Source organism: Patagioenas fasciata, chromosome 5 (assembly GCF_037038585.1).
Source record: "Patagioenas fasciata isolate bPatFas1 chromosome 5, bPatFas1.hap1, whole genome shotgun sequence".
Taxonomy (NCBI): Eukaryota; Metazoa; Chordata; class Aves; order Columbiformes; family Columbidae; genus Patagioenas; species Patagioenas fasciata.
The window spans coordinates 30,197,454-30,219,774 of NC_092524.1; the positions used below are offsets into that span (position 1 = coordinate 30,197,454).

The window sequence follows — 22,321 nt, forward strand, 5'->3', positions numbered from 1 at the left end:
TTCTCGTACACATATGGTATAATGCCACTTATTCCTGTAGAGGTTGTGACTGCCTGCTGCTGCTCTTACCTTTCTTGGCAAAATGGCTGCCTAATTGGTCATTGCCAATCCTGGATCTTTATGAACTATTATTACCCTTCAGAACCTCACACTTGTGAAAACGAGTGCATTGCAAGGTGTTTTCTCCTACAGCTAACTTCTCTTGTTTGTCAGAGCATTCTGAATTTAATGTATCATGCAATGTGTTTGCTGTTCGTCTGGGCTTATTGTTATCTACAAGGTCAAAAGATTGTTCCTTTATCCAAGTCAATAGTGACTTGGGCCATTACCTCACCCAGAACAGACCCATCTGGAATCTCACTGATTATATTTTAGAGTTTGATTGTGAATGATAAAAAACTAATCTTAAAGTCTGTCTTGGTCTTGGTTGTTGTTGTTTGTTTGTTTGTCCCACTCCGGTAGTTTTGCACTCTCCCTTAAGTAGTTTCACTTTAATTTTCTTTTGAAAATGTTATGAGTTAATGTCAATAATGTTGTTAAAACTAAATCATATTACATGACCTGCTGCTTCTCTATTTATGAGACTTGTTGCCCTGCTGCTTCTCTGTTTATGAGACTTGTTGCCCTGGTACAGAAATTATATTGCTTTATACTTTTAGCATGTTGGCTATTAGCTTTTTAAACTATCTCTAAACTTCTACGAATAATTTATTTTTTCATTTATTCTAGTATTTTTGTAGAACTGGTCTCCCTCATTTCTTGGCTTTTTAAAGGTGAGCACTGTTTTCACCTCTTTATAGATTTCTTGCACAACTTCTGAGTTTCCGGAGGAAGGTAACAGCACTGAGCTTGCTTCACTCTCTTCTCAAGGTGTCTTCATGTGCACTTCCTTGGGCCCAGCTCTCACTATGGATAGGCCTCATTTCACCTACTTGTAGCTGTCTATAAGATAGCCATCTATATCTGTGTGAGGCTGTAGGTTCCTGTCACAGTCAAGGGAGACTTAGTACAGTCAATGGTTAACAGAGCGCTCTTCTGGAGATACGCTGTGGATGCGTACTTGAGGATGAGGTGAACTGCACTATTTCCAAATTATTTTCAGATGTGTTCTTCTCCTATTTTAGATGTTTTTTTTCTTGCTAAATTTAGTTATTAGTCATGTAATGACAGATCACCCTTTTATGAAGAATGATGGAAAATATACTTCTGCCTTCTGCTGTTACTAGGTTTTTCTATTCCTTACAGATTTGTTTCTTGCTAATGTCCATTTTGTTTTGCAGTCGAATTTGTGCTTTATCCTTTCTGACTTGGTTTCAGCATCTTGTGCTGTTCTTTCATACTTGTCCTTAGGGGTTTGGCCTGGTTTCCACTTTCTGTACATTTCCTTCTTGGGTTTCAGGTCACTGAAGACCACATTGCTTAGCCAAGTTGATCGCTGACTGTACTTCCTATCCTCCTACTGTGTGGGATTGTTTGTGTTTGTACCCTAAACATCATTTCTTTAAGGAACTGCCAACTCTACTGAATTCCTTCTGCTTTAGCCATGTTTCCCATGAGAGCTTACCTTCCAGTTCCCAGGGTTTATTGAAGTCCTCTTGTATAGAGTCCATTTGGTTTGAATTGATCTTTCCTCTTGTTCCTCATCTGAAAATAATGTACATTATCACATCACAGTTGCTCTCAACCAAATTACCTTTACTCTCATATTCTCAACCATCCTCCTTCTTGGTTGCTTAGCAGGCAGCCTCTTGGCAGGCTGGTGTTGAAGCACTTGGCAGGCTCTGACAGCTGCTGTAGACCATACGCAGGGTGTGGTTAAATGCTGCTCATTATACCCAGAGACAGACACAGCACTTGGATTTGTAACGTGCAACTTACCTAAACATTCAGAGGGAAACACTTGCATCTTTCAACTGGGCATTTAATCAAAACAAAGACGAATAATACGTACGCAGAGTGTTTCAGATGCTCTCCTGGGAAAGCATCTGTGTGGATGCAGGAGCACTTTGCCCAACCTTGAAGTCCAGGTAAGGAGAAGACAAAAATCTCTGCCTTGTTTCCTTTGCAGACCTAGGCATAAAATAAAAATAATGTGTCTCTTTGGACTGATCTTTCTTTGTCTGAATCTTTATTTTCTATTTACCACAACTCAGAGGATGGGAAATCTCCACTGAGGTTGTCTGGTGAGTAAAATTGGATTGTTTGCAGCTTTTCATGTTACAGTTATTTTCATAGTGTAGTCGAATCTCCACAAAGAGAGATTCCTTTGTCACAGAGTTGTGTTTGTTTGTGTTTGGTTGTTGGTTGGTTTTTTGTTTGTTTGGTTGTGTGGGGTTTGTTTGTTCATTTGTTTGTTAAATATATTTAGAAATTGCCATCAAATCTCTCAAGAAATAACCTGAGACATTATTTAGCTTTTGAAATCACGCCATGATGAAGAGAATCTACATAGGATTTTTTTGGCAGTCTATTGTTCATTGCTATAGCTCTCCTCAGTTAAGAACAGAGGAGTTAACATACAGCTGAAAGTTGATGCTACAGGGATTCTTGTGCCTGAAATGAAAAGACAGATGCTTTCATTCACTTTCTGGCTTTGCTAAGGGTAATATGCATTTTGACTGTTCTCATTTCAATACAGTTTGCAGCTGCAGAGGATTTTGTCAAATTTCAAGTGTTTAGGTAGAAATTTTCCATGTTAGATATCTACTTTGGGATAATTTTTAAAAGCCTTTGAGCAAAAATGATTTATAGCTTTTTATACAGGGTGTTTTGGAAACTGTGCTCTTGCTTCTCATCTCAGATGGCTCTGGTGATCTTTTCTCTAAGAAGTTCAGGTACTTGGCCAGCTTTGGAAAAAGCATTTGAAAAATGAGGTTAAGAGGATTCCTCTTGTGTATTCTCTGTGAAACCTCTGCTATACTGAGGTGGCACAATGGAGTTAACCACTCATTTTAAATAACAAGGCAAGCATGAGGAAGATTTTTTGGGGGAAGTGTTGGGAATCACTGGCAAAATAGACTCAAAGAATGAAATAATCAGGAAGAAACTGTGCCTTGATGAGTAGTGTGAAATTTGATGTGGGAGGGAAAGGAGAATGTGTCAGTATAGTTTGGGAGGTACTAAAATAGCTAGAGGAGCTGAAGTGCAGAGCCTGCGACTAGCTGAGTGCAGAGCTGAGAGCGAGAAGCCGTGGGGCTGTGTGGGAGGCTTGCAAAAGAAGAGACAGATCCGACAAGCTGGGCTCAGAAGTGTGGTTGTGTGGGGGGCTGTGAGGCTGCCTGAGGAGACCAAGGGAGGAGTTTGGCAGTGGGAGCCAGCAAAGAGCTGGCTTGTGCCTGGGGAACGCTGAACAGCAGAATCAGGGTGAGATCTGATGGGCATTTGGGAAGCTGGAAAACAGGATTTGCTGGGCAAGTGGTCTGGGAATGATGGCTTTTGGATGTGAGGTGAGGATTTGCTGGAGACCGGGTTAAAATTTTACTTGAAGAGTAGAAGTAGGGACTGGGGAAGAAGGGGTCACACCAAGGGTGGGGGCCAAGGGAAACGCACTGGTGCCTGTGCAAATGTATGTCCAGCAGGAGGGGAACTCAGTATTGGGAGCTGCTGGGGAGTGGGGTGCAAGGAGGTGGAGCTGTGGGTAGAGGGAGTGGAAGACTCGGGGCAGGCTGTGCTGGTGGTGGGCGTGGGGAAAGCAGGGACAAGCTGTGCTGGGGGTCATTCTCCTCCAGTGCCAGGAATGGCATCCTTAATGCCCAAACCTCTCCATTTTGTTGCTGTCAGCAGGTAGGTCTCACAAGCTTGGGTCTCTTCATTGTTGATACTGCGTTTGTTCACAAGATAGCAACCCACTGCCACTATTGCTTATTCCATTGAAGTGAATGTCATACGATTGGTCAAGGGAGCTAGATGATTCACCACTGACAATGATTTTGGTGCATGTTATAATGTCACATTGAATACATTTTTTGGTAGTTTTTCAACACTTGTTTTTTAAAGAAATAAGTTATTTCACACAAAATGACACACTGGATTCACAGGACGGACATGCTGTTGAGATGCTCTAGGGATGTGCAGTAGGATCCCCACTATCTACAGCAGGTGAGGGAAGGTATGCAGTGAATCAAGCAAGAGTTTTTAGGATGACAGTTTCTTTGTCTGTTACAATAATCCCACATGGTGTGGGGTACCCACCTTTTCAGAAACCCTCATAGACTGTCCATTCTCCATTTTCTGGGTACTTGAGCAGGCTCTGAAAAACAGATTTGCAGATCTTTTGAGCATTCATGTCTGTAACTGAATCAGTAAGACTATTTAGAGTGCACTGTAGTGTTAAATACTCTGAAATGTCAGCTCTTTTGTTTCAAGACTATGCTGCCAAAAGCTAGGAGATACTTTATTTTATGGTCTCTATAATTTAGCTTACACACCACTTTAATCCCACTGTTTCCCTGCTTCTTAATATTTGATGCTGCATGTGCCATAGTGTGAGGTAAAAACATGTTTCACTAAAACAGATTTTAAACATAACATTTCTGCTGAACATCTTGTCCTGCAATACAGAGGAGACCAGAAAGGAAAGGAAAAATAGGTCTAGATTCATGTAAGATAGCAGAATCTATACACACAGTTTGTCAGTAAGTGTCAAGATGTTCCAGGGAAAAAGGTTATTTCTGTAAAAGAACAGGCACCAAAACACCAGTGTAAGGACTTGTACGTGATTCCTGTACAGGAGTCTTTGAAGGAGTGTGTGTGTGTGTATATATATATATATATATATATGCATATGTATATAAAAGAGTTGGGGGAATGAGAGTAGAGGTATGATTTTGAACAAAACAGTGTTGGATCCTGAAAATGAGGGTCAAAAGCTAGACTAGAATGATAGAGGAAGTTGGAGGAGGTGCGAACAGAAAGGAAAATAGTTTAAGCATAGACATTTTGTATGCACTGAAGTATAAAATAGGAAGGAGAGATCATGGCTGTTATCAGTTATGGCAGAGGTGTATTAGTGGAGGGAATACAAGAAGGATATTATGAGGTAAACAGCAGCCAGGAGGTTGCCTGAGGGCTGTGTGCTAAGCAACTGGGACTGCTTCTGACGGTTCTGGCTGTGCTATCTGGTGTGCAATGGCAGGAATGAATGAATCAAGTTTACACAGGGAGGTGTCAAGTAGGAGGGGACAGGGAGGATCTAGGGTTGAGACAACATGGGTAGACCTGAATGGCAAGGACAACAATGTTAGTACCAACATTAACTGAGAAGACAAGTTTGGGATGGAACTGTAAGACACATGAAAAGCCAGAGACCAATTTATCAACATAATGAGAAAAGCAGAGGGATTTGTGAGGCCCCATCTCCTGTGAAATAAGCCTAGGAGGAAGTCATTCATTGCCACCATAATAGGTGTGTGTCACGTTCTAGGTTTTTCTTCTGTGCTTCCTCTTCTCCCTTTCTTCTTTCTTGCCAAGTTTCTCAGGCTCATCTAGATTCACTAAAAGAAGGTGGTGAAGGTTGCTCTCCTATGATTGGTTTTGCAGTAGTTTAAATGGCAGTTGAGATGCGTGTGGAATTCAGAATTGAGTGTTTAGCCCTTTGAGTGTTAGTCCTTTACCAGGTAACCAAGCAGAGGAGGTCGACTTTGTTCTCATATTATCTGTTGTTATCATACTATCTGTTCTCATCTGAGAGTTTGTTCTCATATTATCTGTCAGGCCACAAAAGCACTAGCAGGGCACTGACTGTCGCTGCCCAGCCCCCTGGGGCTTCCCTCACCCTGCCCATAGCCCAGGATCCCATGGCCCCTGGGGCCACTAGTCCCTGTCCCAGCGATGCTGCAGCAGGGCTGGTCTTCAGCTCCCCAGGGCCCAGCTGAGCTGAGTCCACCCATGAGCCGATGTCACCATGGCTCTGCCTGATGATCTGGTCTGTTGGCTGTACCTGGCCACAATCTCCAGATCTTCACCCTTCAGGGCTGGTGATGGATCCAGGCTGGTGAGGCCCCTGCCACACTGGCCGTGTGGTTATTGTACTTGGCTCCCAGCTCCCCTTCCTGAAGGGAAGAGCTGTCCTTCACTGCTCACTGACAGTATCAGTTGGAAGTGGCTGTATTTAAAAAAAATCAAGTCTAGGGGCTTTGTGGCTACAACTATGGGAAGGAAAACAGAGAGAGGTTTGATCACCTAGTAAGGGTTGGGTTCCAGTGCATGGGTGACTGCGGTACATCTAGTCTCGTTCTTCTTTAAATGTCTGTGGCAATTTATTGGATAATTTTGCATATTCCTTTCTATATTATTTCCCTTGAATGTGTTCTTCTCACATTGTAAGGGTTGGGTTCCAGTGCATGAGTGACTGAAGTACACTTAAGCTTTTTCCTCTTCAAATGTCTGTGGTAAGTTATTGGATAGTTTTGCATATTTACTTCTATATTAATTTCCTGATTTTGTTCTTCTCCATCTTTACTTTGCTGAATTATACTTTGTGTCTTTTCCACTCCCATTCTCAACCTCCCTTTCCCTCAGCATTGTTTGAGCAGGCTACACAGCCTTTCTATAGTATTTCCCATGGCCCTGGCTCTGCCACTTCTCTTCAGGTTGCTGCTCCCTGCCTCTCTGGGAGTTTTTCTGTCAGACTCTGTGCTGTCTTTTCCCATGTACTCTTCTTTTTCTCCTCACTTTGGTTCTTTTCATTCCCAAATTGGCTCTTCCTTTTGCATGCTCCTTTGTGGGGTGGTTGGTAGCAGTTTTAGTACACTGGCAGCCTAACTGGTGTTGGCATCCCTGAAAAGGAGGATTTTAAGGAGTGGTTTTAGGTGAAAAATGTAATAGCTCTGTAGGTGCTTCAGGAATTTCTTCTGAAAAGGGGGGCTAATGGTAGAGGGCTGGTCAAAAAGTAAAGTTGAGCTTCTAATACAGCATGAGAAATGACAGGTAAAGAAAAACCTTGGAAGGCAAGACAGGGAGATGACATGAAATGAAATAGAGAAGAAGCTACAAGGCAGAAATAGAAGGTGCTGTAAGGAGTATAGCAAGCAGTTTAATGATGGCGATGAGGAAAGCAGCACTGCAGTTACTGAGACCAGAAAGAAACCTGATGAAGTAATGGAGGACTGAGATGGCCACTGCAGGGAACAAGAGTTTTAGCTTGTGCCTGTGTTGGAATAAGTGACTTTGTACCCACCTCTCTGCTGTGAAGTGTGCTGTTCTATAGGACACCCATCAGCTTCTTCCTCAGTAGCCCCCAGCAGAGCCCACGTGTTGTTTCCCTGCTGAACTTGTACCTGTTCTCGCATAACACCTTTCAGCCCGTGCTGCAAGTGATATGATGTCAGACCTGGTCCTTATTCACAAAATGACCCAGATCATATGGTTCTTCTAGCTCTTGGCTGTCTGCAGCCTGCTGGAGGTTCCTAATCCACTACTGATTTTCCGCTTCACAGAGCAGGCCAGCCTGCCTTCTGAGACTCTAGTTTCTGGGGTCTCCCTCCCTCCTGCCCATCCACAGCAAGTTGTACGTGAAGAAGGGGACTCCAGGACTGGGTGAACAAGAGTCTGGCTTCTAATGCCGCAATTCACCCTGTTAGAACATCACACTCAGAACTGCGTCCAGCAAAGCTTGTTTTTCCTGTTTCTTTTTTCATTCTGGCTGCTCCTGGGGGGTTTCTGCACATCAGCCCCTCCTCACCTTCTATGTACCCATGTACATATCAGTATCAGTATGTATGTATTTGCAGTTGTCTTTCTGAAGGGATTAACAGGGCTTAAGTACAGAGTGGGGCTCAGAAACCAAGAATGTTATCTGTTTCCAGCAATTTTCCCTGCCTTTCACTGAGCTGCCCTACTGATACCTTTTTAAAATTCTGGCTTCAAATGTATCAGGAACACAAATAAGCATTGTCGTAACTTCATTCTTTTAATCTAGAAAGTCCCACTTAGCATCAAGCAAGGTGCAGAGGATCACTCCATATGCTCAGTTGTGGCCACAATCTGTCTTTGCAAAAAGTTAGCTTGAGGCACGCCTTCGTAAGTTTATCACCAGAAGACTTTAAATCCTTATCAACCTACTTAGTTTACTTGAAGCAAATAATATGCCAGTGTAAGTGATACTAATGTGTTTCTGAACTACACATATGTGTACACATGCATATAGTTGAGAAATATACACATACACACATACGAGTGTGTGGACAGGTATTTCCATACTTGGGTAATAGATGCCATATATAAAGACTTAACATTATTCAACATTTCCAGTTGTAGAACTTCTGATTGTATCAAAATATTGCTTTTTCAGACAGATTTTTTCAGTACTTCTTTTATAAGTCAGATTTTTCAGTTGCAGTGGTTCAGCAGTTCCAGGAGAAGGATTGGGGAATGCTATATTAGGAATCATTGTTTTAGCAGTTGAAGGACAGAATGATGTACCGGTAATACCTGCTAAAGGCAACACAGTCTGCTCCTTTGGTGCCTGTGCTGGGAGTAAACCTGCACGGCAGGAGGAGAGCCTCAGTCTGAGTGTGATGTGCTAGGTCATGTACTCACATGACTTTATCATTAAAACATCTTTGGACTGTCTAAATATTTCCTAATTGAAAGAGTACTAAAGATTCTATATCAGACCTTGCTTTGGTCAGAGGAGAAGAAACTCATCACAATACCAAAGCTGATGGTTGGATTAGTGTGAGTGGTTGTGAAGTGGCTGCCTATGGTACATGCAGTTAAAGTCGAGACCGCTGACAGACGTATGGGATAATTGCAGAAGACGTAGTATCACAAAATGGGAAGCAAGTGTGAGACAAGTGAACCAAGAGGAAGCAATTTAACCAAAAAAATCTCTAACTCAGGCATATGACAATTTTGTGCGAGCTCTGGAAAAGTACCATCTCATCATTGAGACAAAGAGCTCTTCTAGGTCAAATGATATATCCTGACAAACAGGGGATGTGCAAGTAGGTTGCCAACCACTCCTCCATACCCAGCATAGCATTTAGAAAAGGGGGATGTTGAAAGTAATTAAAAGCAGAAAATGATTGTAAATTTCTTGAAGGAAACAGAAGGATGGAAAAACCATTTTATGGCCAGCAATCTCAAGAACAAAGATATTAACAACATGATACAACTCCTTTTGCTCTTGTTATGAGAAGTGCGTACGCCAGGGAGAAAAGAATCTTAACAATGGATTAGTAGAAGGAGATGATAGAATTATCAGTAGTGCAAAGATGATCGGAATTCAATAAATATTTCTCATTTTATGAGGACTTCAAGACTATTTCCCATCTCACATGCACATGAGATGATTGGCATTGCTTTCTCCAATAATCTGTTCCCTGTTTGCTACCACTCTTGGTTTGAGCAATTGCTCTGGTTGCTCTCACAGAGAAACTTTGGATTATGTTATAGGACGTGGATCTCACCAAGCTGACTTACTGTTTGTGTTTGGGTGATTAAGGTAATAACATTGATATAGTGGTTTTAGAATTCTATAAAGCATTTGACTTGATACTGCAACATGTTTTGTCTAAGAAGTCAGAAAACCATCAAATCGGCAGGACAAAACATTGAAGGGATTAAACACTATCTAACTGGCAGGCCTCAAAAAATCTCATCACCTGATAGAAATCCTTCTGAAAGGGTTCTGCAAGAAAAGATTCTATGAGGATCATTCCTCTTACTGCCTGGTTTACTGTTTAGTAATGTCCAAGAGTCATAAAATGATTTCTGATGAAATCTGCAGAATCCAGTAAGACATGCAGAGCTGAAAATATGAAGCTGTAGCTCCATATGTGATCTGAAGAACAAGCAAAAACCAACAGTGCAGTGTAAGACTGTTATCTAGAAGATTTTATGCTTCATTAAAAATAAAAACAAACAAATAAATCCACAAAACTCCCACAACTATGTGTAACAAGAACAAACCTGTTTAATGCCCTCTATTAAGATTTTAGTATTTTCTCCCCTCTTTGGGCATATGTTAATTCCAAATAGACATTTATATCTGTGAATCCTGCTGTGTTACTTTTCACTATGAGACACTCGTGCCCTATTTTTGAGTCCTATGATTCTGTCTTTCCATCTTACCTGTGGGAGCCCATTCTGCTGCCCTTTGGTTACAGCAGAACTAGATTATTTATTATGGAGTTGTTGTGTTAATAGATTCACCACACCTTGACTGAGGAATGCCTTGTAGTTACCCAGTCACCTTAAATCACACTTAATTCAAGGTAGAATGAGGTAAAATGCAAATAGAAGTATTAATTCATTACATCTAAAATAGATAACACAATTAAAAATATCTGGAAAAGACATATGTGAAGGAATAGAAGGAAAAGTTTACCTGATCTACCAACACTGAATGTATTACAAAGGTATTTTTTGTTTTGGATTTTTTCCCCCTTTTTCATTTCCAGGTGACCTGTCCCTCTTATGACAAAATGTTTCTCAGTATTTTCTTTCCTCTTTTTCTTCAGGTTGTTCATAGGTGATTGTCATTGTTGGAGACCTTGCATTACACAGAACTCTCTATCTGAGTCTCCCATCAGAAAATATCTTCAGAAGAAGCCTTTGGACTTCACCTTCAGGTAGCTTCTCTGAATCATCATGTTGACCTCACTTGTTGATGGAAAATTTTAGCTCTCACAGCCACTCTGCATTTTGATGTTTTTTGAGGGGTCCATACAGATTTCACCTGTCACCTTGGAGCTCATTCTATCCATCCTTATAGTCTTACCATTCTGAATTAAAACAAGGACTCTTTTACTTTGACAAATATGCAAATATATCTTAGAAGAGGAGTTGTCTCCTTTGTTTGACTAGCTCACAAACAGCTTATTTTCGTCAAGGAGGTAAGTCATTTCCATTTGCCCCTGGTGACTCATTGATATGTTTCAACATGAAATGTGTCTTACAGCAGACCCTGTATTCTGTACCAGTAATTAAATTAACAAATATATGTGATACAAGTATCTAAATAGGCTAAAATAATCTAGTTCATTTTTTGTTTCCTGAGACAGGTACGATAACAGTAATTGTCCTGAGGTGATAGCATTTAGGGTGAATTAAGTCCAACCTCTTTAACAGAATCACAGAATATTAGGGATTGGAAGGGACCTCGAAAGATCATCCAGTCCAATCCCCCTGCTGGAGCAGGAACACCTAGATGAGGCTACACAGGAAGGTGTCCAGGCAGGTTTTGAATGTCTCCAGAGAAGGAGACTCCACAACCTCCCTGGACAGCCTGTTCCAGTGTTCCGTTACCCTTACTGAGAAGAAGTTTCTTCTCACATTCAAGTGGAACTTCCTGTGTTCCAGTTTGCACCCATTGCCCCTTGTCCTATCATTGGTTGTCACCGAGAAGAGCCTGGCTCCATCCTCATGACACTCACCCTTTATATATTTGTAAACATTAATGAGGTCACCCCTCAGTCTCCTCTTCTCCAAGCTAAAGAGACCCAGCTCCCTCAACCTTTCCTCATAAGGGAGATGCTCCACTCCCTTCATCATCTTCGTTGCCCTGCGCTGGACTCTCTCCAGCAGTTCCCTGTCCTTCTTGAACTGAGGGGCCCAGAACTGGACACAATATTCCAGGTGTGGTCTCACCAGGGCAGTGTAGAGAGGAAGGAGAACCTCTCTCGACCTACTAACCACACCCTTTCTAATACACCCCAGGATGCCATTGGCCTTCTTGGCTACAAGGGCACAGTGCTGGCTCATGGTCATCCTGCTGTCCACCGGGACCCCCAGGTTCCTTTCCCCTACACTGCTCTCTAATAGGTCATTCCCCAACTTATACTGAAATCTGGGGCTGTTCTTTCTCCTAAGCATGCTCTAACAAGGAGTCTCTGCACAGAATTATTTAATGTCATATTTATTTTAATTGCTACACCGTGTGAAATTGTGTCTTCAAACCACTTCTAAAAAAGAATAAAAAGGGATCACTCAATCTTGGACCTTGTGAGATCAATGAACAGTCTGACTGACTTTAGCTGGCCTTGAAAATAGCCTTTGATGCATTAGAAGTCAATAGATGACACAGTGAAGGGAGAATTGACGTGCAGTGAAGAAAAAGTTAAAGGCGAAGATCAACTCATATTTTTTCTTGCAGCCTTTTTAATAGTCTTATGCAGCCAAGAAAATGCAAAAACATTGGCTAAAGCCATCGTGTGTAAAAATACTGCATTCATTTGAATATTGTAAAAGTTTAATGTAAACACAGGTAAATTGTTAATATATGTGACTGCAGATTTGTTTGTAATGATGTTCACAGGCAGAGACGGTGAACAGTCATCCTCTCCATTTCTCAGGTCGTGCCTACACTAAGAGAGATGTAAAGTGCCAAAGAAAACCAACAGGATTCTGGGGTGCATTAGCAAGGCCATCAGCAGCAGAGACATAGTCATTATCTCACTCTGTTCAGTGCTTCTCAGGCCACACCTGGAATATTGTGTTCAGTTTTGGTGCCCACTATACAAAAAAAGATATAGACAGGCTGGAGAGGGCCCAGAGAAAGGCCACAAAGATAATCAAAGGACTGGGAAGCCACCAAATGAGGAAAGGCTGAGGGAACTGGGTTTGTTCAGCCTTGAGAAAAGAAGGCTGAAGGGAGACCTTATCACCATGTTCCAGTACTTAAAGGGTGGCAACAAAGACGACAGAGACTCCCTTTTTACAAGGAGTGACGTGGGTACAAGTTACTGCTGGGGAGATTCCACTTGGACACAAGAGAGAGATTTTTCACAATGAGAACAACCAGCCATTGAAATGACCTCCCCAGGGAAGTGGTGGATTCCTCAGCATTGGACACTTTAAGATTCAGCTGGACAGGGTGCTGGGCCCTCTTGTCCAGACTGTGCTTTTGCCAAGAAAGTTTGAACCAGGTGATCCTTGCGGTCCCTTCCAACCTGGTATTCTGTGATTTTATGAATAATTAGTTATCATCCTAACTGTGTGAATTTGAAGATATGCTGGCAAGGTTGTATGATATAATAATCACTCCTCAGCCCTGAAAGGAAGAAGCCTTGTATGTAAGTACATTTTCAGCAATTTAACTAGTTCTGCCTCTGGTGTTGTCTCAGAACACCCAGGAAACCAATTTCCATTATACCAGCTGGGGTTTATGTACATCCACACTAGGGAGGGGTGGTGGCAGGAGGCACCACAAATAATTTCAAGAGTGATCCTGTAAAAACAAAATCATTGTAAAAACAATCAAACATCCATTGTAAAAACAAAACAAAACAAAAGTTTAAGTTACATCATCAAGAAACCCAGGCACTGATGGGTTTTTTGCCAGCAGGTTCAGGGTGAAAAATTGAAAAGCAGAAGACAATGTTGTTTGACTTTTTTTGATGGTGCAGAATTTATGGGACAGAAGTAGAATTTCATGTTTGCCAGTAGCTATGGTTTTGCACTTAATTTTGCTACTTCAAATAAAAAGTGATGAAAAGTATGTGGTGAAGAGCCCTTCTAATGGAGGCAATGAAGTAAGATTGCACAAAGGGCTTAGAGACCTCTCTCTAGGAAGTGCAAAGGAACAGAACAAGTGAGCACAGGAGAGGGAATACCTTGACTTTTGGACTCCGTTGGCCTTCTCTCCTTCTATCAGTGAACATGGAACATCTCTTTTTCTGTTGTTTCCTCTGCTGCTTCTATATGCCTCCTGCCATAGTGAACCATTTTGGGGCTCTTATGCTGCAGCAGTGATGGCAGCAACAATATATACACTGCAGTGTCTTTGGGAAAGATAGAATGGGAGAATTAATCTATCATTAGTAGTTAGGATTCTCTGCTGGAATGTGGAAGAGTCTCTCCTGCAATGAATATTGATTTATTTGTACAAAGTGGAAAGCTTCAGGGCAAGAGATGGGATAGGTCTGTTGAAGGTTACAGAAAACTTTGTATGCCCAGACTCAAAAAAATAAGGTTATTTAAACCAAAATACATCTCTGTAATCCTAAATTAGGTTATTGTTACACAACACAAAGGGATAGAGAGTTTTCTTGACCAGAACATCAGCTTTAAATGAGAAGGGAGAAGTATTTGGTCAGTGTTACACAGTTCATTGTTCTGAGAAAGGGGGGAATTCTGTAATACTTTGAAATGGTTGAATTATTTGTTGGGTTGATTTAACAGTATAATTGTGGTGAGCCTTCTTCATAGGAGAATTTTTACTTATAGCAAAGCCTGGGTTTATGGGGCTTAGAAGATCTTTCTGCTATCATAAATTCTCTAAGAGAATACCATATTATCTCTGTTGTATCAGTCTTACAAAATATAACTTGTGTTATCTTTCCTTGTTGACAGGCAAATTTCCACTTTAGAGATCGCGTCATCCCCCTTCCTGTGAAAATAATATGAACCAGAAAGTGTTAGTTTTCCTTCTCCCAAATTTTTTTTTTGGGATATTTCTTTTTGGGTTTTTCTGTAAGAAACAAAAAAATCTAACAGGTGAGTAAAGAATTTATCAACAGAAAGTCTTAATGTTTTCTAGAACCAGGGACACCTTTACCAAACGTGTTATAAAGTAACTGCAGAGCCTAAGTGATAAACAATACCATGAAAATATCCAAGGCCCTGTCAGTGTGGTAGATATCTTACTAGTGTATGAGAGGAAGAATGACATTAGAAGTGTTAGAACATCAATCTTGCTTAGAGTAATACTGCGAACGTGTTGAAAGCGTTAATATTAACAAACCTTTCACTAAGCAGGATACTTCATTGCATGGTTGTCATGGTGGAGTCCAGTGACACTAAACAAAAAATTGATTTTGGCATCTTCATTAGCTTTGTATGTAGGGAGATAGATTGAGTGCTATGATTGTCACAAAGAAAGACACTTATATGAGTCTACTTCATACCAATGGTGTACATTTCTTCTTTGGTTGCAGGTGTTTTTCCTGATCCCTCTGCAGACTGGCTGGCAATTCAAAATGATCGCAAAAGCACGCTGGCTTCTGTCTGCCTGAAGAACAACCTTCGTAAATTAAGCAGCAAATTGGATTCTTATGTTGCAAGCCGGCTCTTTGTGGAGCACAAACATAAGTTTATCTACTGTGAGGTGCCCAAAGTAGGCTGCTCCAACTGGAAGAGAACTATTTTTATTCTCCAAGAAGACTTGAATACAGAAGCTTCTGAAATTGAGCATGACCAGATCCACCAAACCTCGGTGATCAAAAAGCTAGAGAGTTATCCTCCTGCCATGCAAAAGGAATTTCTGAACAATTACACCAAAGTGATGTTCACCAGGCATCCCTTGGAACGGCTGGTTTCAGCTTACAGGGACAAACTTCTGCACTCAGAGCCATATTACAGTATCACTATCGCTAATGAGATGAAAGCAATGTTTAGGAAAAACATAAATTCTTCTGAAAAAGTGAGCTTCCAGGAGTTTGTCAGTTTCATTATATCAAGAGGGCCAGAGAGTCTTGACATTCACTGGAAACCCATGTTTCTGCTCTGTGATCCTTGCAACATTCACTATGATATTCTGGGTAAGTATGAAACTTTGGGGATAGATTCTGAGCATGTTTTGAGGGCCATTGGAGCACCAGAGAACCTGCAATACCCCAACTTGAAGAGGTATAGCTCAGAGAAGCGAACTAGTGGTGCCATCACCTTGGAGTATCTCAGACAATTGAACTCAGCACAAATTGAGAAGATAATAAAAATGTATCAAATGGATTTTTTCATGTTCAACTACACTATGGAATACAAGGATTATTTTTCCCTGCATGACTAACATAGGTTAAACAAAGAACAATTTCCTTTGTACAAAATGGGCTGAACTTGGCCTCACAGCTGCTTGATAGGTGGGTTGGCAACTGATTGATGCTGAGATTTTACTGGTGTTTGGAGACATGGTTCATCATCCTAAGCACTCTTATAACAAATCCCTGCCGTGACCTGTTGTATGGTACAGTACTTTACCTAGATGAAATTATTATCTTCTTGTTGATCATTAATGGTATATGTTTGTTTCATGATGACTTTTTAAAAAATGATAGACTTTGGTCAGTTGGTAAGAGATAGGGGAAGTATGAAGAGTGTTTTCCACAATGAATATTTGTAGAGCACCATTTTTTATATAAACAATTTTGATTTTTTCTTAGAAAAGATTATACGAAGCAATAAATAATCCACTTTAGACTCTAACCACTCTTCATCTGCGAGAGCCTCAATCATGAATCTTGTAGGAAATAAGCAAAAATCTTCAGATGCTTGAAGCTGCATTACACAGAACTTAATGCCTCATTTTATTTCCCTCTGGCAGTGCTCTCACCACAGCCCACCAGCCTCGTCCCTCAAGCAGTATAGTTGTCAGCAATCCAGCCAGGGTTTCCCTTATATCTCTTCAAGACCTTCCAAAGGGCAGATCTAGTGTTCACAGTGAATTTGCAAACTCTTTTCACCACCTTTGTGAGCATTATGGTCTGATTTAAGAGAGAAGATCTAAAAAATATCTCTTTTAGGGAAGTAGTTAGAGGTACCTTCTGAACTGTAAACCTGGGGTGGTGCAGGATCTAAAATCTCACTGGAAAGGTGACTCTTATCTATTCTCCAAAAGCATTTACCACCCAGCCAACTGGCTGGCCAGTCAGCACAGGAAGAACAATGTTTGGTCTTTCCCCATTTGTGCCTGCTGGAGCCCATAAGCCCTTGTGACTTACCGGAACATGGCACTTGGGTAAAGCTGGGTAACCTCAGATAACACATTTGTTCTACCTGTTGCTTTCTCACTTCACAGGGGCCTGAGTGCAAATAGATTGTAGAGTTATGATGAGGGGAGCAATGAAGCATGTGGGAGAAGCAACTCAAATCTTTATCCACTTCCTATATTCCTATGTGGCTTTGTTTTTTGATCACTGAGGGGTCTATAACTGCTACTATATTTAGTATGAGACTTGTCCAATTTATTTTTTAATCTATAGCCTAGTCACTCTGAAAATTAATTTGTGACCATATTAATAGAAGCAGGTTTTAGAAACTAATTGTGAGTATTAGCACCACCTTTAGGGGATGTCAGCCTCTCAGGACCTAATTTGAAAATCTCTCAAATGCACTTAGTTTCTATCAAATATATCTGCAAATGTACAAAGGCTGACAGGCTAGTCTTGGATCCAAAGTTGGCTCACAGCTTCTCATTACATAGAAAAGGACAGGGACAAAATAACTTAATCACACTGCAGCCACTAATCTGTATAACCACTGCTGCCAGCAGCATGGCCAAGGGAGAGGGAAAAGGAGACTGGGAAAAAATGAATGGCATGGGATTTGAGTCATGAGGGTTGTGAGGAGAGCTCCCAGTGCAGGGGGTGGGATGCAGGGGTGGTCCATCCCAAAGGGAAGATACAGTGACATTGTCTGGAGACAGTGGTGAAACCATGGTGACAGGAGGAGGCAGAGGAAGAAGTTCTCTGTGTTCCTCCTTGATGGCAGATGGTGCACAAAGCCAGGACTACCATTCAGTACATCTGGCAGCTCTTGCATGGCTGACTATTCCATAAATGGGCCAGCTTTGGCACAGGAAGGATCCAAAGCAAGAAGACCAAGGAAGAACAGCGAAACTTTTTTTTTTTTTTTTTTAAATAGCTTGTGATTTTATGCAGAGTGATTAATGGTTCTGGATCTTATGCTCATCATCACCATATTTGGTATCTCTACAGTGCTACTATGCTCCAGTACTGGATTGCTCACACTGCCCTGGAAGCCCTGTAGTTCATGTTGAATTTTTTTAATTTATTAATTATGCTGAGGCAGAGGAAGCCAGAAATTACTCCCATCAAAGTTAAGGCTATGCAGAGGGATGCAGTCTCTCTCTCTCTCTCTCTCTCTCGCTCTTTTTCCTGAATCAGAACCATTGCCAGCTACGTGCTTTTCTTACTTTCTTTACCAGATCATGCAGAGGAATAAGGGAATAAGATTTGCATCATAACTTGCTTTTACAGACCTATAAGTTTCAGCAAAGATACTTCAACTTCCTGGCACCATCAGCCAGTCTTGGAAAACTGTGACAGAGTTTGATAGGTGTCTTCGCTATCAGCACTCTAGTGTTAGCACTCCCCTACAGCTGCTTGCTGGTAGGTGTGCGTGGCTTTCTATTCTTATTTCCTTTTTCACACAGGATCATATATTCTTCCTGCAATGGTGACAGAAAAAGGGATGGCTAATTCATTCATCACAACCGGTAGTGAGTAACAGCAGGCTCTCTATTGATGCAAAAAGGTCTCTATAACTGTTCACAATGGACTTTCAGATTTAACATTTGCCTATATGGAGCTGTGAGTAGCACATTGCCCAGAACCACTGGCTGCTATAATGCTGTTTAGCTAGTGTGGGTCTCAACAGAAAAAATCTGCAGAGGACATGTGTGCTCTTATAACAAAAGCTCAGGATCCACTGTCATGCACAAACAGCATAAGTTGTGCATTACCAACACTAACAAAAGGAGAATAAAGGGTTGATATCTTTTGGAAGATAGAAAAAAAGGACATTACCCTATAAAGGATCTGGCAACATTCCCCTGCAGGCATCTTATAATGTTCAACCCAATTTAATGCATTTCCATTTCTGTGAACTTGAGAGTACTGACTAACACCCGCACCCAAGAGCTGCTGTGCAGTGGCACAAGAGTACATGAGAGCTCTGCAGTATGTTTCAGAGTTAATTAAAACAATGGTGACTTCGTAAAAAGATTTCACAGCTTGTGAAGATGGGCATGGAAGTTTGGGCTGAGTTCAAAAAATGAGTCTATGGGAGAAAATTGCAAGGTGTTCAGTAGTTGCATTGAGTTCGCTGTATTTTCTAGTGATAGTCAAGTTGGCAATGTTTGTGGAAAACTCTGGTCTATAATATTTCCTGATGTGTGAGCAACTGCTCATTGCCCAGAGCAGAGTGAGGACCACATCACCTTGTTTATTCCCCAGTTGAACCCCAAGGCTCATTCTACTGGACAGCATTGTAAGTTCGACAAGAGAAAGGGCTTACTGTTACTTTGTTCTTAATATTGTAATGTAAAAAAGCTGATGAAAGCTCTGGACCTTGTTCTAGTTAGCCCACAAGAATTGCAATATACCTGTAAACTTTATGATGAAAATGGTAAGATGACTGTCTCTTCATGGCCTGGGAGAAAGATTCCCTCTACTGTCTTCACTGCATGCATGCTGTCCAGAACTACGGCTCTACGCTGAGCTCACCTCTCTCCTGCTTTTGCCTAAAGAAGAACCTCCAGTGGAGCTTCTTTCCTTTGAGTGATAGCTCTAGGTGATGTTTTCCTGGGAGTAATGTGCGTGTTTGCAGTTGGGAGCAGGGGTGGAGTCAGCATGATGTGGCTCAAGGCTCAGGCGCCAGGGTGGATTCGAAGGCATAGAGCATGCCATAACTCTGATTTATTGTTAGATACCTGTGATATGACCATTGCTATGTTTCATTTCTGATTACCTTAATAAACTGTAGTGAGTTAACACATTAATCTATTTGTTCATCATTCACAATAACATCCATTTAACAAAAAACACAAGACTTGGAGCTGTTTCATGAAATCATAACAGAGGCCACACACTATTAGACAACAACAAATACAAAGGCATTTGGCTCTGTTTTGGTACATTAATATAAAGCTGTCTCGCAGGACATTGATTTGAAAGAATTAGCAAATACTAATGAGTGTTCTAGTTTGGAGAAAAGACGGAACCAAGCGGAGAAAGGCAGAGAAACAAAAAAATCTTGTAAAATCAAGTGTGCATCTTTCCTATAAATCGATCCATCAGCAGTGAGGAAATAAGAGAGAATTTTCCCATTCTCATGGGTATCCTCACACACTCCTTTCAGGATAGGCATCCAGAAACCTGACATCACACTTTCTTTGTGAAAGTATAACAGATCTGATAGTTGATCAGTGTGTGTCAGCAATGGAGATCACGTTACCAGTTGTTTCTTGAAGCAGGTGTTTCCTCCACTTAGAAGTGATGGTTCTGCCCTTAAGCAGTCCTAATTTTTCATAGAGTTTTGAACGTGAATCTTAACAGGTAAACTGTGATTAGTGGTTTCTTGTTTCAGAGAACTTCCCAAAGCAGGACAGCTGTGAACAGAATAAAAGGTGTCTGCAGACAAACAGCATGAGCAATAAAACTTCGAGTGTTTGCTGCTCCACAAAACTGTCCTCTGACCAAGGGGAAGAACAGGTAACACCACCCATGCAAGTCATTGCACATCAAACAAAATGCAGCTCTCATGGCTCACAGCTAGAAGGTGATTCTATTTCTGCATTCAGACTGTTAACATGTCAAAATCTTTTAGCTCTATGATCTCCAGTTTTCTTAGCTTGTCTATCACAGAGCTAGAACAAGAAAAGAAAGAGGGAAACAGGAGGAGAAAATGACACATGCTCTGTGATTGTGGTGTAGGCCTGGCATGATTTCTCCCTGTCACAGCACTTCTTATCTCCCTTCCTTCCAGAATTATATGCAAGGTCATGCTTTAAAACAAAACAAAAAATATTGAATTATATAACTTAGATAAAATAATGTAAAACAAACAAAATCAAAACAGGCAGAGAATTTAGCTGATAGATGTCTGAAATTTCAGGAAGTCCTCTTGGAAGTTTTAACTGGGTATTGAATGTACCCAAGTGTGCAGTTACAATGTTGCTTCTGGTAAGAACTGTTTTTAAAGAAAGAGGTCAAGTGATAATAAACTTCAGTCAGTATACTGAGAATAGAAATCCAACGGATCAGCAGACTTGGATGAGGGAATAGAGTGCGCTGTCAGCAAGTTTGCTGATGACACCAAGCTGGGAGGAGTGGCTGACACGCCAGAAGGTTGTGCTGCCATCCAGCGAGACCGGAACAGGCTGGAGAGTTGGGCAGGGAAAAATGTAATGAAATAAAACAAGGAAAGTATAGAGTCTTGCATCTGGGCAGGAACAACTCCAGGTTCCAGTATAAGTTGGGGAATGACCTATTAGAGAGCAGTGTAGGGGAAAGGGACCTGGGGGTCCTGGTGGACAGCAGGATGACCAGGAGCCAGCACTGTGCCCTTGTGGCCAAGAAGGCCAATGGCATCCTGGGGTGTATTAAAAGGGGGGTGGTTAGTAGGTCGAGAGATGTTCTCCTCCCCCTCTACTCTGCCCTGGTGAGACCACATCTGGAATATTGTGTCCAGTTCTGGGCCCCTCAGTTCAAGAAGGACAGGGAACTGCTGGAGAGGGTCCAGCGCAGGGCAATGAAGATGATGAAGGGAGTGGAGCATCTCCCTTATGAGGAAAGGCTGAGGGAGCTGGGTCTCTTTAGCTTGGAGAAGAGGAGACTGAGGGGTGACCTCATTAATGTTTACAAATATATAAAGGGTGAGTGTCATGAGGATGGAGCCAGGCTCTTCTCAGTGACAACCAATGGTAAGACACGGGGCAATGGGTACAAACTGGAACACAGGAGGTTTCACTTGAATGTGAGACACTTTTTGTGTCCTCACCTACACATCTCAGTAGGTTCCAAGGTGCTGACAGTCACATCTTCCCCACCCCGGGGCACGGTGACCCCTCACGTTCACCTCCCCCGGCTGGGGAGCAGGAGGGGTGGGACCCTGGAGGGGTAATGGTTTCAAATTGGAACGCAAGAGGTTTTCCTTAAATTTGAGAAGAAACTTCTTCTCAGTAAGGGTAACAGAGCACTGGAACAGGCTGCCCAGGGGAGTTGTGGAGTCTCCTTCTCTGGGGACATTCAAAACCCGTCTGGATGCCTTCCTGTGTAACCTCATCTAGGTGTTCCTGCTCCAGCATTGGGACTGGACCAGATGATCTTTTGAGGTGCCTTCCAATCCCTAACATCCTGTGATTCTGTGATTCTGTGTGATTTTCACTTCCAGGATCCCTCTTGTCGCTTTTCTGGAGATGTACCAAAGCTTAGCTTTCTCAAAAATTTCTATTGTCCCACACTGTGGAGACATTGTTAATGAGATTATACATCTTTCTGGGTGTCCCACCAAAGGTAGAACCATTCAGCCACTCCTGGAGCCGAGAGCAGAACTTAGCAAAAGTACCCAAAGCCAGGTGGGCACACTCCAGTGTATATTTCAGTGATCTAGCAGAAGTATGGAGAAAGCTTTTTACCTACAAAACTATGACAAATATCACAACTCCCACCTCACTTGATTGCATCGTTCCTCCTTTTTTCCCAGATCCCTTCCTCAGTATTCACCTGAACTGCATGTATGGACTCCTGCTGAGTTCCCACAGTCAGGGGCCACCAAAGAGGTGCTGCAGATGTTGACTTCTTCAGGCACAGGTTGATGACAGGTGCATGTTGCTGGATGTATTGCAAGCGTTGCAAGGAGG

The 22,321-nt window shown here is 41.8% G+C and overlaps 1 protein-coding gene across 4 annotated transcripts; it reads left to right on the plus strand.

The window, feature by feature from the left end:
- Positions 1–1,820: 1,820 nt before the first annotated feature.
- LOC136102368 (carbohydrate sulfotransferase 9-like) lies at positions 1,821–19,459 on the plus strand. Of its 4 annotated transcripts, XM_065839390.2 has the most exons (5): positions 1,821–2,027; positions 2,154–2,183; positions 10,464–10,574; positions 14,296–14,439; positions 14,880–19,459. In XM_065839390.2, exons 4-5 carry the CDS (start codon positions 14,346–14,348, stop codon positions 15,728–15,730), a joined length of 945 nt encoding a protein of 314 aa, XP_065695462.1. In that variant the 5' UTR covers positions 1,821–2,027; positions 2,154–2,183; positions 10,464–10,574; positions 14,296–14,345; the 3' UTR covers positions 15,731–19,459. The 4 variants fall into 4 exon arrangements, with proteins under 4 accessions (XP_065695462.1, XP_071665280.1, XP_065695463.1 ...); XM_071809179.1 differs by lacking the exon at positions 2,154–2,183; XM_065839391.2 differs by lacking the exons at positions 1,821–2,027; positions 2,154–2,183 and adding an exon at positions 3,123–3,446.
- The last annotated feature ends 2,862 nt before the right edge of the window (positions 19,460–22,321 follow it).

Bases quoted from the DNA above. Each gene is read 5' to 3' on its own strand.
- LOC136102368 (XM_065839390.2), top strand. From the start codon at position 14,346: ATGAACCAGAAAGTGTTAGTTTTCCTTCTCCCAAATTTTTTTTTTGGG. The intron at 14,440-14,879 runs GTGAGTAAAGAA...CTTTGGTTGCAG, and splicing joins GAAACAAAAAAATCTAACAG to GTGTTTTTCCTGATCCCTCT.